This window comes from Notothenia rossii, assembly GCF_949606895.1.
Source record: "Notothenia rossii genome assembly, chromosome: 8".
Taxonomy (NCBI): domain Eukaryota; kingdom Metazoa; phylum Chordata; class Actinopteri; order Perciformes; family Nototheniidae; genus Notothenia; species Notothenia rossii.
Window position 1 is genome coordinate 61,108,640 of NC_136906.1, and position 16,165 is coordinate 61,124,804.

Here is a 16,165-nt window from a genome sequence, read left to right on the forward strand (position 1 = left end):
ACAATAGGAAGGGAGACAGTTGAGCCTTTGCCAACTTCCTAATCTTTTATACACATTGAACCTGTGGTTTAAGATTTATTGAGGTAGCCTATATATTTTAAATTATGATAATTATTACAATAATTTACCATTTAAGAAGTGGACAGGTACAGTAGGTTGTCCAGTAACAGTGAGTAGATGTGGTAAAATACTTATTATACATCCATGGATTACTCCCAGTCTGGGTTTTCATTATTTGTGAAAATGGAACTCTGTTCTCACATATTCATTTTGTAATATAATATAGTAATATCAAGGGATATCTCATATGTTCTTTATAAAGGATTCTGTAAAGATGTGGAAATATATTAAAAAGTTGCAATTGTTGAAAATATGCAAATTATTGTACACCACTAAGGTGTAGGAAAACAATTGCCATATTTTTTAAAATATATTCTCCACATACAATTTGCCTTAAATATCTGAATATTTGAAAAACGTATTGTATGCTATAATTCTGGCCATACAGTGTTGAATCATTTAACAAATATTTACTGTTAGATTGTTTTTGAGATCCTGAACACTACATTTTATACTATGAAAAGTGAAATAAAAGCATTCACTTGATAGCCTACCTCAACATAGGAGGTGATTCTGCTGGTCTGCATTAAAAAAAAGTTGTTGGGGTGCAAACAAGGCACATTTGTGAACATTTGTGTACAAGAGAGCTATCAAGGCAACATAAAGCCTTATTCATACCACCACTGTACCATCCTTGATAAACACAATTTCTTAAGTTTTGACAATTTTAAGTCTTTTAAAAGTATGTGTTTTATTTATAAATGTTTACATGGACTGGCCCCTCCTCCCTTAGGGGAATTCATCCACAAAAAACACACTGGACGCTGCACTAGGTCAGAAACCAGAGGAGACTGTCCTCTCCATTAAAGCCTCAACATAGGAGGTGATTCTACTGGTCTGCATTAAAAAAAAGTTGTTGGGGTGCAAACAACGCAGATTTGTGACCATGTCGTCTCCCTGCTTTGGTGGGTGTGTTTAATTTCCCACCATGGGGCCTCAATCTAGTGTTTTATAACTGCGTTTACACAATGTGCCATTCCACCTGCAAGAGCAAGAGAGCAGCCTACGCTGCGCAAGAAATAACAACATTTGGTCAAACTAAAATAAATGATGCAATCTGAGTCATTTTTTTTGACTCCCAAGTCATTTTCAAATGTCCCATCTACACAGTGATATTGTGAGCTCAGTGCACACCTGGAAGTTGAATTAACGTTGTATTAAACTGGCCGTTACTGTAGTATTTGCAGTATTTAGTTTCCTTGATGTTGAATCTAAAGCCAGCAGTGTTTCTGGAAGTACATTATAACTCATAGTTCATTAAATCCTTCTGATGAAGACATTTTCATAATTCTCTTTTAATGCTGTGTGGATATAACTGTAAATGCATTCCATAATAATAATAATAATAATAATTTCAACGAACACAACTCAATACAATGAAATAAGATGACTTAATGACCTTAAAATCATTGTTGTATGTGTAGCAGCAAATTAACAAAACTGAAACAAGTTGTGAAATACAAAAACTCACTCTTTAATGATTGTTTACAAAATGTTTTTTTCTGTCTGAAAAATGGAAATCTCTTCACCTGGAAAAAAAAGCTTAATTCTTACAAATATCAACGCATACAGGTTTGAGAGAATCTTGACTACATATTTACATCAACGCCATTATTTTTCTAGTGCAGGGTACATTTCTATGACTGTATGATGATACAAATGATGATGCTACTGTTGTTCTGTCAGTGAAAATGTTACATTTACAGTGTACAGTATTACATTTTCTATTGCAATGGTTTGTTTAGTAGGGTAACCATTGCGTCAGGAGATGAATGCTTTACTTTCACATTATACCACACGTAAATAAACAACAGGTAAGAGAAACAGGCTTGTATCTCTCCTCATTCTTGGCCTCCGGTGAGTTTATGGAACAGTTCTTCGTCTAGCGTCTCGTTCTGGTCTTTAGATCTTGTGGAGAGGAAGATGTAGCCGCCGATGAACTCGTGGACAACCTTGCAGTCACAGCTCAAACAGCAGAAGGCTATCGACACATTCTGGTCAAACTCTATGGTAACCTGGAATTATAAACAAAGGATTCATGTCTCAGAAGTAATACTGTGAAGCGGCAATACCCCAAGAAACAACAAGAGAGAAGTGAAGTAATATCACATGGCTCACCTGTCTTATCTCCCAGTTCACATTCCACTGCTTCATGTTGGCGAACCTCCATGTGGTGACAGGCAGACAAGAGGACATGTCGATACGAATCATACGGTTGTATGAGATCCCCAGAATCTCCTCTTTCTTACTGCCTCTGAATCTGAAACACCAATAAAGGAACAACCAAATATCAATCATACTCAAAATGTTCTCATTCATTTCTATGACCAGGTAAAACTCATGCTGAATTCCTGACTCCAACAAAGAGCTAATCATTTTAGGAGACTTTAACATAAACTGGAATGACAAACAAAATAGAAAGAACTTAAAACAGATCACGGATAATCACAACTTAATACAGCTAATGGATCAACCGACTAGAATAACCAAAACCTCTAAGACTATGATAGATCTATTATTTATTAACAAAGCTGACAGAATAGTTCAAACCTACAACTTACTGACTGGTCTTTCTAACCATAACCTTATTATTTTTACCAGGAAACTCACAGAAAAAAGGTTCATGGTCACACCTAAAACCCCTGCCTTGGGTTCTCGCTTCATCCCCAAAAATCTGCAACAACGTTTTATAGATCCAGTGAAAATGATTGATTGGGGGGACACTCTGTCCTCTGAAGATATTGATGAAAACAGTAATCTGTTTATATCTAAAATTAATGATACAATGTCTTCCTTCTCAAGGAGAGGGTGCCTTAGGGACAGGAAGGTACATCATGTTCCCTGGCTAAATCTACAATGCAGGAATCTCATGAAATCTAGAGACCAACTATTGAAGCAGAGCTTGAAATCCGGACTATCCACTGAAAGACAGAAATTCACTCATGCTCATAACAAGGTAACACAAACAATAAGACAGGCCAAAGCAAACTTCTTCATCAACATAATTGAAGGTGCGAAAGGTAACGGTAAAAACGTTTGGCAAATCCTAAATAAACTATGAGGTAAACATACCAAACAGGAAAAGAATGTACTAGACCTCCCGTGTTGGCCAACTCTCTAAATGAGTATTTCTTAACTAGTGCTTTGGACATCACAAAGCTCTTCCCGCCATCTGAGGTCTCACCTAGTCCGACTGTGGATATTGGAGTGAAATTGGACTCAAACTTGACTTTTAAGAAACATAACTTGCAACATTTTAAACAAATTAGACCTTTCTTAACTGTCAATGCTGCAAAGTCATACCTCCACTGTATGATTCTATCCCACTTTGAATACTGTTTGACAAAGTGTTCGTTTGCTTGTGCCACACACCTGAAACCAATAGAGCAGTTGTACAAGAGAGCTATCAAGGTGACAGAAAGCCTTATTCATACCACCACTGTGCCATCCTAGAAAAACACAATTTCTTAAGTTTTGACAATATTAAGTCTTTTAAAAGTATGTGTTTTATTTATAAATGTTTACATGGACTGGCCCCTCCTCCCTTAGGGGAATTCATCCACAAAAACACACTGGACGCTGCACTAGGTCAGAAACCAGAGGAGACTGTGAGGTCCACAGTAGACGGACCACTTTTGGACAAAATGTCCTCTCCATTAAAGGCAGCTCATTGTGGAATAGCCTCCCAACTGAGATACGGGATTGTCCCACTCTCAATAGTTTTAAAGGTCAACTTAAAGAATGGTTGAGAAACAAACAGACTTGCAATCAACGCTAAATGCACTTTAACACAGGGGTATCTCCTTTTGCACTTTATGTAGCTCTTTTATCTCCTCCTGCACTTTAGGTAGCTCTTTTATCTCCTCTTGCACTTTATATGTCGTTGCTGTTATATTGTATTACCATGTCATAAATACTTGTGTATGCTCTTGCTCTTTTGCACTTTTTGCATATCATGTATTTTGTTTTTGCTATGTTTGTAAAATGTAATTTTCTTAAATGTTTTATGTGAGGGACTGCGGATGGAAATTAGCTCAAACTTAATCTGGCACTGTTACGCTTGACACATTTTTAATGTTTTAAGTGTTCATCACTGTGCATTGTCCCTGCCAAATAAACGATTAAAATAAAAATAAACATGTCAACATAAATATAGGCACTGTACCTGACAATGTAGTAGTTGATACCAAACTCTGGAAGTGACTGCCAGGCCTGGATGAAGCGCATCTTAGCCTCCATTAGGGACAGCCGTGCTATGTTCTGATGGGCCTCCAGGATACGTGAAGTTAGCTTTCAAAGGCAGATTGAGAAATATATTAGATATAACAGATGTGCAATGCTTGTTTGGCAAAGTCAAGAATACGTTACCTGTTTGGTCTTGTGCTTCTTGGTGTAGCGCGGGGAGAAAAAACATTCAGCATTCATCTCCATGGATTCGATATCAGGAGCTGCCTGACCAGGAGGGGGTGCCAGGCTCTTCATTTGCAGAAATGACTGGATGTTTCTCACTTCTGACTTGTAGGAGCTGTAAGCCATTGTCTTGCCCTTAGAGGCCAAGATACATGCAGCTTTCCACTTGGCATACTGCGTTTCCTGGACAGTTACAATACGAGGCCGGGTTTATATTCACACACTTGACAGGGATTTTTAAAAAAAAAGGGAAAATAGGAAGAAAGGCTCATTGGGAAGAAGAGGGGGGTCTTACATTGTCACATCGGATGTACACCTCATTCATCCCGTCAGCAACTGGGAGCAGGAGCTTGATGCCGAACTTCTTGTCAGTCACGTTGACATCGGGGACTACCTCACAACCTATCACAGAAGAGATAGTAGTTAATTTAACAACAGAAGAAGAGCAGCATGATACAGATCGGCAAATATTAGCATAGAATATGTTGAACTTTATATTTGGACTGCGGTAAAACACATAAGGGACTGACCTCTCAGGTGAAACTGCTCTATGGGTTCTCCATTGGACGTCTCCTTGTTCTTGTAGTAGGAGATTGTGGTGTCCTTGAAAACAAACCAGTACTCTTTGTACTGCCGCAGCGTTAGTCTTTTTGGCCTGATTTAGGACAGAAAGAAAGAAAAACAAACTGTCTGTTTTTTGGTTGCAATACAGGTCACCTTTATACTTCTGAGTAAAAGACATTAGAAGTTTATGAGACAGTAAAATATCAATTTCAGCGGGGTATTTAACATTTAATTCGGTTATTTGACATAGGAACAAAGGTGGGTTTACCTAAACAGCCGGAGGGTATCTGCCAACTCTGGAATATCTGTAATGTCTTCCTGGGGGCGGGACAAACAACTGTGAATTATCCTGAGTCTTCTCCTGACATCACCGTGTTAAGACATGCAATCATCGGAGGCCTACCTCTCACTCCTGCTCAAAAACAGGTGTTCTACTGTAACAGACCTAAAACACTTTCAAATTACAGTTAATATTCACTCCAGTGACTTATAAAATATATGTTTACCAGAATTCTGTCAGGGAGTCCGCCTTCAAGTGTCGTCTCCAAGTTGGACAGAGCAGCTTCTACTTCATCTATTTCTGGTTCGTTGAAGTTGTCCATTGGTTCACTTGAGATGGTCAGTTTGCAAATATGATACTGAAAATGAAATAAAAAGAAAGCTTTTTACTCCATAAGATGAAAACTACTAACTGACTAATATATTATCAAGTACAGATCATTATGACTTGAGGGGTTATGCAAGGCAGTCGTGACTCAGAGTGGGCCAGCCATTGCACCCATGTGTAGGTGAGTGCAAGAATGATCTCATTGAATCACTGTGATTTCTGAATCCCTCGCCCAACAGTTGCAAAATAACAGCTGAGCGGATCAGAGATGGCGGGATACTTAGACACAGCTACAACTTTACCACAGTCTATATATTTACAGCAATTATTTCTCTGATGGGGAACTATAATCCTACTTTTCCTTTAACTCATAGTTCTCTTTCTCTCCTCCCACCATCCCTCTCCAGTGGGATTTTCCTCAAGCCCTGACATGTCCTTATGTGGATTTAGACAAAGACCTAAAGAGATACTATTCAGAGGTCCAAGACACCCCTATACTGTACTTAAAGCTAATTTAGGCAACATTAGCATGCCTCTTAGACCACATCACCATCCTGAGAACTCTGGTTTGACAATCACAAGCCACTTTAAATTAGGATTGCTATAAAATAGTTTAGTTCTCAGATTAAAACATGTATGCATCTGAATGTTTGGTAGCTTTGAGTTGGATGAGCCATAATTTTAAGTACTAAGAATTTGACTGTATTCTGTTATACAAACCGGACGTTATTTGACTTCTCCAACTGCATGTTGTTTACCTGTAATGAAGCAAACATCAGCATTTCCTCCTCAGTGCAGTCTATCTCCTCCAGCAGAATGGACCAGCGAGCTTGTTCGTACAGCTGTGTTATTCTGACAGCATCGTACTAAAACACAAAAACCTACACTCAAATTCATTTCAAAATGGCGTTAATTTCTTTTTCAAGGGATACATTTGGCGGTGTCTTACTTTAGGATTGAGGTCAAAAAAGACGTTATACTTGAAGCGAAGCAATAGCTTTTCCTCATCTTGAATGTCTTGCTCCATAAGAGAACGAGACGAGTCCAACCACCTGTCAATCATATTAGCAACAACCAATTAGAAGGCCTATCGTCTACATTACATTACGCTGCTAGTTTTAAATAAATAAGCAAATAATGAACTGTATTTGTATCTACCCTGCACTGTTGACTGCTTTGTCCACCAGCTCCAGCGGATGGTACATCTTGGCCAGCTCAGCAGGGGGCAGGTTAGGCTGCGATTCAGCCAGAGGGTTATCTCCAAACCAGAGGCTCGTGGCAGACACCGGCATCCCGTTCTCTGGGTCGTAGGTGGCTGTCATTGTCTTGCTGTACATGGGGCCTAGTTCAAAGAGAAATGTAGATACTTTTACATTTTAAAATACTATTAAAATCAGATTCGCCAAAAGGAGTGGGCATACTCTCTGAAGTTGAGGTCAACTTATCGTCAGATTCTAGAGGGCGTAACAAAGGTGCAAAAGCACAATATTTACAAGAAGTAGCAACAGTTAGGATACAAGTTGGACAGATACTTGTAAAGACAAAATAAGGCATCACGATTCTCGAAAAGTACCAACTGGGTCGACATTAAAGTTGGCAGAGATTAAAGGTCCTTATTAGAGGGATCTTTAGGATGATGTGAAATATGAACCGGATACTCAGCGTTGGGGAAACCCCTTCGAACACGCTAAATAATTCTTTCAGATCTCGCTGATGAAACTGCAGCCTGACAGATCCCCGCAGCACTATATATAAAAGTTTCTAATTTCTTCTCCTCCTACAGTAGAAGTAACTCATTGAAATAAAGATGCTATCCATTTAAGTGCTGGGCATAACAAACATTATAAATCTTCTTCTCACCTAATTTTAGTAAATCTAGGCTGCTTTCCAGCAATTACTGTGATGCACTATACGCTTTGCTGATACATCTATTTTTGTCTGCAGTGAAAAATATCAATTCACCTTTAGATAAAAATGTGTTAAATACATGTAATCAAATGATTTAATCCTTTAAATCTTCTGCAACAAACATACATTAAACTGCACTTTTCTCTGTAATTTATTGTCTTCATTGATAAATTAGCAGGCAGTCCAGAGAAAAACCATGTTCTATTTCACTAAACAAGTTGTTATTATGGTGGAGGCCAAAATTAGAATGCAGCCCCAAACTATGACAACATATCCAAGAATAAGGCAAGTTTAATAGCAAAGGGAATCTTCAGGAAACATTTCAATTCGTTTCTAGCCAATGCATACTGCCTTTTGTACAAAAGTGTTATGCTACATTTTTTTTCAGACATGCTGCACATTTCTTTTATAATCAGATTATGTGCTTATATACTGTGAAACGTCTTTGTTTAAAGCCTTGTTAAGAATCAGTACCTGTGCCTCCTGGTCCCCCGCCCGCTAAATCGATGTCCCAGATGTCCTCCTTTGCAGAGTTCTTGCTTTTCTTCTTCTTCTTCTCTGGAGGCTTCAGCAGAGACAGTTCCTCTGATCTTCTGATGTCTGAGAGGGAGCAGGAACAGGGGAACAGATAATATGGAAGGAAGGTGAGTCAGAGTTATAGATAAATCATCTAAAGTCACTGAGACTGAGACAAGTAAGGAGAGAGCAACTCACTGAGTATTCGACAGATCTCTGACACTGCCTTAAAGACGACACTGGAGAAGCTGACGGTCAATTTGATGGTTTTCATATTGGGGAGCTGCAGCAACAGGGGTTTGTGCTGGGGTGTATAGCGCAGGTTAGCATCTGCCTGTGTAATACAAAACAGTTTCTTCAACCACACCTGCAAAATCCATATTTATTCCCTTTCCTTTTTTATTTTGCTGATTAGATTGCAACCTTAGCTGGTGTTAAGGATCTTCTAATGTTATTGAAATGTATATACACAAAGAGTATACAAGATAGACACCAAATATAGACAGTAAGTCTGTTTTTGAGAATAAATGTGCATTACATTCATTTTTTCCTTAATATCTCCCTAATATTAATTTGGTTGTTACTCTTTGAAAGTGAGCTATTCACCCTATTTATTTAGAGATTCAAGCCTTAACAATGCTTGTCGCAACATGTGCTTGAATTGAAATCACTGTTGGCCTAACACACATACACATAATTGACTTATTATGACTTAGACTCGAGTACTGCAGTGTGCAATTGGGATTTAACTAAATGTTTAGACAGACATTTCTTTGACATTTTGAATTGTTCTTGGAAATAAAATATTGACATTAAAACATATCAATGATCAGCACAATTCTAAAAACAGATTCAATCACTTAAGTCTTAATTACCTGAATTCCATACTTGTCCAAGGTCCAGTGTGTTTTGAGCAGCCAACATTTCCTCTGTTCCCACCACAGTGCATGATCTGACCAGTCCTGAGGAGCCTCTGCAGACAGACACATTAAGTTAAATACATGTTACTGTCATATCACATGTTTAAAGGGTATTGCACTTCCTGTACCTGTTGTGTGGGTGGCTGAGCATGAATAAAGTCTGGTTTTATGAGTCTACCTGACGTCATGCTATGGTGTTGTGCTTTAATCCGTCTGTTGATGACAGCCTATTTAGTCATCTATTTTGTCTCACACCACCTTACTGTTGCCCTCACTACATTAGCTCGTCTGGATTTATGTAAAGAGATATCAGATCAGATCCGGGCTGAACTTTGGCCCCTCGGGCTATGCAAGCCAATGCATTGTGGCAACACAATGGCACTGCAGTGTAGAAAAATGCAGGGCAAACAAGGGTGTGGCTTGACTAAAAGACTTAATATGGCAGCAGGGGCAGGGACTGTGCCTAAAACAAAGTGTAGTATGCTTTTACCAGGTAAACAAACCAAAATTGAATCCGACAGATTACTTTATGACAGTTATACTGAGGCACTTACTGATCTTCTCCACCAGTTTAAGCATCAGGCCTCCAATGTGCAAGTCTCCCTTCACCCTCAGCTTAAATTTCATGGACTCATCTCCAGCTTTTTGATCCACCTGCACGGACAGCTCCCATGATGTTTCTCCATACTCTGCGGCTTTGATCATGGCCTTGTTCTAAAAGGAAAGAAGTGCATAGATTATAGACTGGAAGCTCTAGGTGTAATATTGCCGTCAAAGAAGCACAACAAAAGGAATATGGGAAGGAGAAACCTCCCACTATATCTGATTAATCCCATAGAAGGGGAATTCCGATAACATATGTTGACTCTTTTCTTGCTTTCTTTTTTTTGGAAGATTAGGAAACATCTGCTAAAAACAAAACATGAATCAGCGGATTAAGTGTTTCTCAACATCCTGTAGGAACATCCAAATTAACTTGGCCAACACTTAACAAAAACAGATCTCTCAGCGTTTCTTTTCCAAATCTTCTTAATGCTTTTCCCGCAGTATCTCTGCAATTATACTGCAGCCCCTGAAGTACTCGCCTCTCAGCCGATACATTTATAAATAAGATATCAGGGAACACACAGACTGGCAGATGTACAGGCTGCTGCCAGCAGGATATCAGCGCAGAACACACAGTAAACAGAAGAGATGTAACACAGCTGTACGGCTCTGCCCAGAAAAGTAGAAGTATACTGGAGGATTCATATATTTGATAAAGAGGGAATGGATGGAAGACATCAGGCAGGTACACTATAAGAAAGAGGAAAAGAGCGGAGCAGGGGAGGGTAAAGCTGTGGAATGTGTGACGAGCAGGGACACGAATCTCCTGCAGGGACCATGGCAAAACAACAATCACCACACTGCAACAATCTTTCTTTAAATCTGAACTATGAAAGTGTTGTGAATAAAAATATCTCAACTCATACACGACTGTGGCTATCAACAGAAATACCTGTTACATTTGTCCTTACCCAGTGGTAATGTATACTGTGCGAAAATGTGTTGCCGCAAGGCTAGGTTTAATGAACACATTCTGCTCTCTTTGTGCTGCTCCCTCTCTATGCAGCTGTAGGGTACAGTTCAAAATGTTTAAACTTGCAAGTATGTGGGAAGGCTTGTTGAGATGTGTTAGAGCGGGATGAATTGGCCCCAACAATAATACACTATCTGCAAAAAATACCAAAAAGTTAGGGAAGGAGAGGTGATGAAATCCGGGCCATAGGAATATTCAAACAGCATAAAATAATATCTTTTTTCCCCTATAAAATATACGTAAAGAGCTACCGTACTCATTACCTTAAAAAGCTAACCATTGTGAAGAGTGAAAATCTACAATCTCTGATTTACAGGTGTTTGTTTACTCTCCAACCAAAAGTGCATTAATTCAGTGTCCCCATTTAATAATGTAGCAACTACAGGAATGCAGCAATGAAAAATGAACAACCCCTTCTTTACAATACAACTGCACACATAGGCTACTACTTTTAACTGACAACTATGCGGGGTATCTCTTGTTAATGTAAAAATCAGTCATAGACTTTGAAATTAATAAAAGAAACATGATGACAGTGAACCAAGTATGACAGTGTACCAAGTATCAGGCCTTACTGTTGAACTAAAGATATAAAAACAGCACTAGTGTTCAGTTTTAAAATTTACAGAATAGAGTAAACAACGGTGTCAGCCCAGCCCTAGTATAGCAATAATAGTACAATTAAGTCATAACAAAATTAAACATTAACTTTCTTCTATGTAAGACCACGGATAGATAACAAGTCTCCACTGTAAGCTACCATACACAATCAAATGGTTTGATTATTTGTCCATGTGAAGTCTGCCTTATCAATCCCAGCATGATATTGGCCATTAAAAAATTAACAAAGTCAATACTCTGAAAACAAATCTTACCTTGATTCAAAGTTTTCTGCTGGTGAGCTATTCCTAGAAATTCCTTGTGAAGTGGAATGAACCAAATGAGGCTCCTCCAGGAGTAAAACACGCCCCGTTCAGACAGGTAGAGGAAGTGAAGTCAGCAAGGTGGGTTTGTTCATAAGCCGGTCTTCACAACATTTATAATGTCTGAAGCCTGTTTAACAAATGAAACTACCCAGAAACTAGCTAAACATGTTCCACATAGCTAATGCTAATATTGTCTGCCTTTTAACGAATGACAACTTAGCAGTAAGCAGCAAGCTAATGTAAAATGGTGATAATGACTTGGCCTATTTAGCATAACGAGAACTAGATATTACGTTTGGAGTTTCTTTCAGTGTAGGCCATCATATTTTAAATAATAAAACATGTAAAAAAAATGCACAAACAGATGGAAGTTAGCACATATGTCTTTAACCTCACTAAAATAAAATGAGCAGTTTTATTTTTAAAAGTAGGCTACTGTAGGCCTATGTGTACAACACCACCTACAGTATACGTTGTTTGGTCAAACAACAATGAATACTACTTCGTTCTAATACCTAATAGCCTACAGTGTTTCCCACAGATATATTTGGGGGGGGGGGGGGGGGCGATAAGGTGAGATGACGTGCAACAACAACATTAACCTTTCTGTTGGTCGCTTGTGAGCAGACCCTTCACGCGATGGCAGAATGAACAGGTACAGCCAGGGCCGGACCGAGACAATAAGTCAGGCCGGAAATTATAGACCCAGCCAGGCAACTACCAGTTTTTTGTGCCATTTTGCTGGATTTATTTGTCAATATTTACAGCGTTGCTGCCCATATCTAGCCTAAATCTACTACCCACAAATAAACAGGCACATGGGTTACTATTTAAATAAAATTGTAAATGTATTTAGGAACTTGTCCATGTGATTTTAAGTGGGGGTGGAGCTCAAATCCTCTAGGGGGGTCCGGGGACAAGCTCCCCCGTTAAGATTTTAATTTTAATTTTTGGAGTTAAATGCATCAATCTGGTGCATTTTGAGGGGGAAATAAAGAGACCAGATCTATGGGAACAGAACACCCATATGAAACAGAACTTTATACATTTCAATAATCATACAATCATGGCCATAACCAATAACATACCATATCCAATATGAAAAAACACTGAAACTTGTTTATTTATTTATTTTTGGTTCATTTATAGTTGTGAGTGTGTGCTCCTGAATCAGCCTCACCTGTCTCCATCCTCTCCCTCCTCTCTCCCCTCTCCCCCTGCTCCTCTTTGAGGCAGCAGCAAAGACTTATTAGCCCTCAACAAGTTTTAAAAGTGTATCTTACCTTTTTTTATTTGTTTATTCATGCATATTTGACTAATCACTACCCTCTCAAATGGAAATATGTGTTTACATAAATGGTGACTAAATCGTTTGAGACCCACAGAGAACTTAGACTAAGTTAACTAATCTAAACACTCAGAGAGTCCTTTACCTCACCTGAGCTGTCGTTATCCCGAGCTTGAATGGCACACAGAGACCAATCAATCAATTATGACAGTGGCCATGTCGGCAGGCCACATCATGTAGACAGCCAGTCACTTTGTTTGAGGCAGACCCACATTTGCACAGCGTTGCGTTGACAATACATACAAAAAACAAAAAAAAACGTTGAAATGGGTCGCAAAATATACTTGGGCGGCCGTTAATATAGTCTACGTGTGGGAAACCCTGAAATAATATAACATAAGGTAAACTACAAATTTAGTTTTATCTGTGTGTTTCACTGGCTATAAATGTGACTGACTAACCACTGATTGATGGATTGATAGTGACTGGAGTTATATTAGCTATGCATAAAGTTATAAATGAATGTAGAAGTCCACCAACTTTTCACAGAATATTTAGTCTACTTGTAATTGGGAGTGACTTTTCTGCCTTTGGCTGATTAGTGTGGACATTTTGGGATACCCTTTTAAGAAACTAACAAACAAAGTACGTTTTTCAAAACCGTTAAAATCAAATCTTCTGTTGACACGGCAAAGAAAAACAACTCCAGTATCCAAATCCAAACCTGAAAGGGATTGGAATTGGATACTTTAAAAGTTGAATAGTTGTGTTTTTGCCATAGGTTTTTGCTAAAGGTGGATTTAAAGAGACAGGCCCACAACATGATGAGTAATAGTTTACCTAAGATGAGTCAGCCCACCTTCCTTAATGCCCACACCCTGTCTAATGAGTTAATCAGATTGAATCACTTGAGTCTGTTTCCACATAATTATATTGCCAGCATCATTTTGTATATTTAATACGTAGGTGTGTTTCCTCAGCAGTGTGGACCTTTTTTCTGTTACAAACACTCATGAGTGGAGCCCATGTATGAAGCCTGCCACCCTCTGGTTTCCATTGGTAAAATCATACAGTATCTTTGATACAAAGCTGGTGCGAAATGCAAACTTTTACTAGATGTGGATTTCATACATGTATTCAGATGGTACACATACATGAGATTACAGATGTTACTTTGGCTTTTAAGACAGCTCACTCTGTATTTTAAATAAAAACTCACTCACAATTCTGAAAGAAAGTAATCAATTCCAAAACTGCCAACACTTTAGTTTATACGCAAATTCAATGTTTCAATCATTGACTCTATTCAGGTGTAATGTATTTTTTTCCTGTGCACCACTCCACAAGATGTGCAATAACTCCTAACGTAAACGCAACATTGTTGGAAGGGAAAACATTGAGAGTGACAGAGATATCAAATAACTGTGTACTTTAAATGTCCATGATATTATTGCTACCTCTATTTTACCAAGCAGTTAAAAGGTCTGTTATTTTTGTCCCGGTGGAAACTACATTTTTAGTTTATTACTCATTTTATGGTCATTTAATGGGCAATAAGCTATTAGTCATACTGTAATTGGAAAATAATAGTCACATCACAGTCCTATTCATGGAGGCTATAACAGCTTCTGTCTATTTGTATTCAAGAGATCCTTCTGCATGACTGCCTTCACCTGCAGAGAGACACTTATTAAGACATTTGAACACATTTTTCTGTTAAATCAACCGAAAGATAAATGAAGTAAATCTTAGAACTATTAGTAGACAATATACCTTTAAATGTTCCATTGCTGCCACACAGTGGCGCCATTAGACCACAACAGAGTTGTAGGAAGGCAAGATATAGTTGGTGAACCAGGTTTAAAAGAAAGACGCTCTTCTTGTCTTTAGCTTGGAAACATTCCAGTGTTGCTTATACTTTTTATTATTTGACATGTCTGGCATGAATAGAACCATAAAGGTGCTGTATTGAACAAATTCAGGTCTGTCTTGAATTTAATAAAATGTTTTAAAATTATTTTCTATAATTATTTTTTTCTAACTGGCAGAAAACGCGATTTCAATTGCCAAATATAACACAATAATAGGCATTATTTTATATTCACTCAATTAGTATAATGTCATTATATCATCATCATGGCTGTTCTAGATTGCGATTATGAAACCATGCCACATGACAACTTGTGGACATCTTTTTAATCGTACGCTTTTATACTTTATTGATTAAGTGAAAACCTTGTTTCTCTATTTGTCGCATCCAGGGAGGACCAATGCCAGTGTCAGCTGCAGAAGAACACCCTAAGAATTGGTAAGGATATTTCTGGTCTGCATGTTTGGTGCACGCCAACATGAGGTCTTAAGCCTCTGCTCTCCAGTTGAAGGACAGTTTCTCTGACCACTTGATCATTTCGACCACACCCTGCAGATTTAGTGTAGCAAACATCCCAGTGAGTCTGTCTCGGCTCGGCTCTCTGTTCCAACTCAGTCTTCAGTGCTGGCACACAAGGTTGTCTTGAGTCCTTGTGTAGGACAGGAAATATAAATTCCATGACAAAAACAAACAAATAAACCCTGAGCCTCATAAACTCTGTCATTGGTGGAGAGACACATGGAAAATAACATCATTCGGAGCTGTCAGGCCTGGATGGAGTACAGACAAAAGTAACACCATGTCCATGTCATCATGACACCTGTGGCCCTAATGGCAAAAAAAGCACAAACAGTCCAAGCTAAAGGAAAGCACAAATATCATGTAAGCTTTACTAGAGTGCCTGGGAGAATGATAAAGTGCTTCTTTAGAGTGATGAGGAGAGAGAGAAAGAGAGGGGGGAACATTTTGGACTGTGGTTTTAGACACAATAAATTACATCTACTGCCTGAAGCTGGTCTGAACCTACTTGGAAGCGGGTGGGAAACAACATCTGTAGAAGCCTTTGCCGGCTTTCTGTATTTATGGAAAGAGAAACCTCCTGGTGACCTGGGAACACGCTTACCCAATTAGCAGCCTCGCCGACGGATCAAATGGAAGTGAAAACATTCACTGCCGTGACGGAGACGCATCACAATGCCCCATTCATACTGCTGAGCCCCATGCTTTTAGGGTGAGATTGGGTGGGGGGTTGTTCTTCTAGAGATCTAGTGGGGCGGTAGGATAGGCGAAAGGGAGTAATGAATGCAACTAACCTACCTCACCACCTTCTTTGATGTGTCAACGGAGGCCTCATCCATGACTTAATTTGGGTACGGAGATAAACACTGTTCAAAGGTGTTTTCACAAGGTAACCCACCACTGCTCACCTCCACGTTCCACATCCCCTTCACCTCAGA

The 16,165-nt window shown here is 38.8% G+C and overlaps 1 protein-coding gene across 1 annotated transcript; it reads right to left on the bottom strand.

Annotated features, from left to right (window-relative positions):
• Positions 1–1,570: 1,570 nt before the first annotated feature.
• Positions 1,571–11,599, bottom strand: fermt1 (FERM domain containing kindlin 1). Its single transcript, XM_079646253.1, has 16 exons — positions 11,500–11,599; positions 9,600–9,759; positions 9,001–9,098; positions 8,324–8,459; positions 8,084–8,209; positions 6,860–7,043; positions 6,651–6,753; positions 6,460–6,567; positions 5,601–5,732; positions 5,363–5,412; positions 5,061–5,185; positions 4,826–4,932; positions 4,489–4,713; positions 4,286–4,410; positions 2,239–2,380; positions 1,571–2,135 (listed from the first exon to the last, which is right to left on the bottom strand). The coding sequence occupies exons 2-16, from the start codon at positions 9,748–9,750 to the stop codon at positions 1,962–1,964; spliced, it is 1,986 nt and encodes a 661-aa protein (XP_079502379.1). The 5' UTR covers positions 9,751–9,759; positions 11,500–11,599; the 3' UTR covers positions 1,571–1,961.
• Positions 11,600–16,165: the final 4,566 nt, after the last annotated feature.

What these genes read in the sequence shown, in the direction of transcription:
- fermt1 (XM_079646253.1), bottom strand. Translation starts at nt 9,750, where the DNA reads ATGATCAAAGCCGCAGAGTATGGAGAAACATCATGGGAGCTGTCCGTG. An exon ending in TTTTTGACCTCAATCCTAAA is followed by an intron (nt 6,568 to 6,650) that starts GTAAGACACCGC and finishes TTTGTGTTTTAG; the next exon opens with TACGATGCTGTCAGAATAAC. An exon ending in TGATGTTTGCTTCATTACAG is followed by an intron (nt 5,733 to 6,459) that starts GTAAACAACATG and finishes TTTCATTTTCAG; the next exon opens with TATCATATTTGCAAACTGAC.